Here is a 2,466-nt window from a genome sequence, read left to right on the forward strand (position 1 = left end):
GTAATCTCTGGCATTTTCTTAGTTTTGATTTGAAAACTTCTTATCTTTGAGTTTTGTGTGTACTTTTCCCTTTTCCTTTGGAACAATAAAAGCGCGGTGGCGACTCTGGTTTTATTGATGTTAAGTTTTTCCATAGCTTAATGGTTATGAATTTACCGCTACACTTGCCAAAACATGTTGTGCTTTAGACGGACGGTGTCCTTTCTAGTTAAATTATTAAGATCAAAATCTGAAATTACAAATAAGACCATCCAAAACTCTGTTGAAATCAAAGTCCATAATAGTTACGAAAATGTATGGGGCATCCATCCTCTATTGTTGAGTATAAATTTAGCACCCAACTCTAATGGATAAAAAAGTCACCCTCCATTGAAGGTCTCTAGAAAAAAAATCCACCAACCACAATGTCTTCGATCATCCTTCACAATCTACACTTTAATATCAATGTTATTTTCATTTTACTTTTATCATAATTTAATTTATTATTTTTTAATATTTAAACACAACACTAAGCATTCTACTAAATATACCAAATCCTATAAAAACTTTAAGCCCAAGAAAAAAAAGGATTATTTGAACAATAACAATAATTGAGGACGCCCCATTTAAAAACTAAACAAATTTTACTTTTAAATCCAAACAATTTTCCTTCTTACAACTCAAACGATTTACTTATAAATTATAAGAGACTGAAAAGTATTTACCAATTAAGATTCCATATTTCATAATTCTTCTAATTTCCAATTTTTCCTTTCATTCTTGTTGATTATATTTGGGTTCTATATATGTTCTATACAGATTCAGAATTAGATTTCTTGATTGAGAAATTTAAATAAGCCTCTTAATATGATCATAAACAATAAGAAAAATAATGGTAATTTTTTTTCATAAAACCAAACAAATATCACAATAATGTTACATAATCCGATTGAAAACCCATGTAAAGTAAGGAATCAATGTGTTACATATTATTATGAATCATAATTTAATACAGAACAACAATATTGCAATTTCATTGTTCATAAATTTAAGAAACAAATCCAAAAACAAGAGCAACAAAGGAAGCAATTATTGTTGGCACAAAGAGAGTTGTAGCATCAGATGTAGGACTTGGAGCTGGTGCTTCTACAACTGAAATAGATGATGTTGCCATCATCATAACCACCACCATAGCGACAAAGAATTGATTTATCTTTGATGCCTCCATTTCTGAATTTAATTTGATACTTTCTTAATTTCTTTTGTCGAAAAAAATTGAGAAAGTTGGTATTAAAACAAGAAATGACAGTGGGTGGATATGAAAGACATGTGTTTGTGACTTTATATATATGTTGCAAGAGAGGAAATGATAGTGGGTGGATATCAAAGGCATGTGTTTTACTTTTATCATCATTTAATTATTCAACTTTTTAAGGTATGAACTAATTAATAAACATTCTACCAAATCCTATAAAATATTTATGCACTATTAAAAAAATACAATTTGAACACTAACAATAATTGAGGAACCTCGCTTAAAAACTAAAGAAATTTTATTTCTAAATAGGAACACTTATGTTTCTTATAACTCAAAGATTTTACTTATAACTCATTGAAAAGTATATATCCATTAAAATTCCATGACTCATAATTCTTCTACTTTCTAAGTTTTCATTTCATTCCTATTGATTATATTTGGATTGTATATATTCTATACAAATTCATAATGAGATTTTTGATTGGGAAATTAAAATAAGCCCGTTAATATGATCATAAACAATAAGAAAAATAATGGTAATTTTTTTTCATAAAACCAAAGAAAGATCACAATAATGTTACATAATCCGATTGAAAACCCATGTAAAGTAAGGAATCAATGTGTTACATATTATTATGAATCATAATTTAATACAAAACAACAATATTGCAATTTCATTGTTCATAAATTTAAAAAACAAATCCAAAAACAAGAGCAACAAAGGAAGCAAATATTGTTGGCACAAAGAGGGTTGTAGCATCAGATGTAGGACTTGGAGCTGGTGCTTCTACATCAGCTGAAACAGTTGATGCTGCCATCATCATAACCACCACCATAGCAACAAAGAATTGATTTATCTTTGATGCCTCCATGTCTGAATTTAATTTGATACTTTCTTAATTTCTTTTCTAGAAAGAAATTGAGAAAGTTGGTATTTAAAAACAAAGATTGGTAGTGGATGAATATTAAGAACTTCTCTATGTGACTTTATATAGTTGTTGCAAGAGAGGAAAAGGTTAAAATAAACAAATATTTTGGGCAGGCTAGGTTGTCACCAACGGTTTGTTTGTTAGGATTTCAGACATGCCAATTGGCTTCATGTTTTTTGATGGAAGGGAGAAAGAAAAGGCAAACAGGTTTAGGAAATAACTATTTTAATTTGTGGATATTTGAGATTTACTATTTTAGTTCTATACATTATTAAAACTATGAAATATTTATAAGATTAA

The 2,466-nt window shown here is 28.4% G+C and overlaps 1 protein-coding gene across 1 annotated transcript; it reads right to left on the reverse strand.

The window, feature by feature from the left end:
• Positions 1-1,809: 1,809 nt before the first annotated feature.
• Positions 1,810-2,189, reverse strand: LOC127115595 (arabinogalactan protein 21). The gene has a single exon (XM_051047106.1). The coding sequence runs from the start codon at positions 2,107-2,109 to the stop codon at positions 1,927-1,929; it is 183 nt and encodes a 60-aa protein (XP_050903063.1). The 5' UTR covers positions 2,110-2,189; the 3' UTR covers positions 1,810-1,926.
• Positions 2,190-2,466: the final 277 nt, after the last annotated feature.

This window comes from Lathyrus oleraceus, chromosome 1 (assembly GCF_024323335.1).
Source record: "Lathyrus oleraceus cultivar Zhongwan6 chromosome 1, CAAS_Psat_ZW6_1.0, whole genome shotgun sequence".
In the NCBI taxonomy this organism is placed as follows: domain Eukaryota; kingdom Viridiplantae; phylum Streptophyta; class Magnoliopsida; order Fabales; family Fabaceae; genus Lathyrus; species Lathyrus oleraceus.

Excerpts from the sequence above, each read along its gene's own strand:
- LOC127115595 (XM_051047106.1), bottom strand. The coding sequence starts at position 2,109 with ATGGAGGCATCAAAGATAAATCAATTCTTTGTTGCTATGGTGGTGGTT.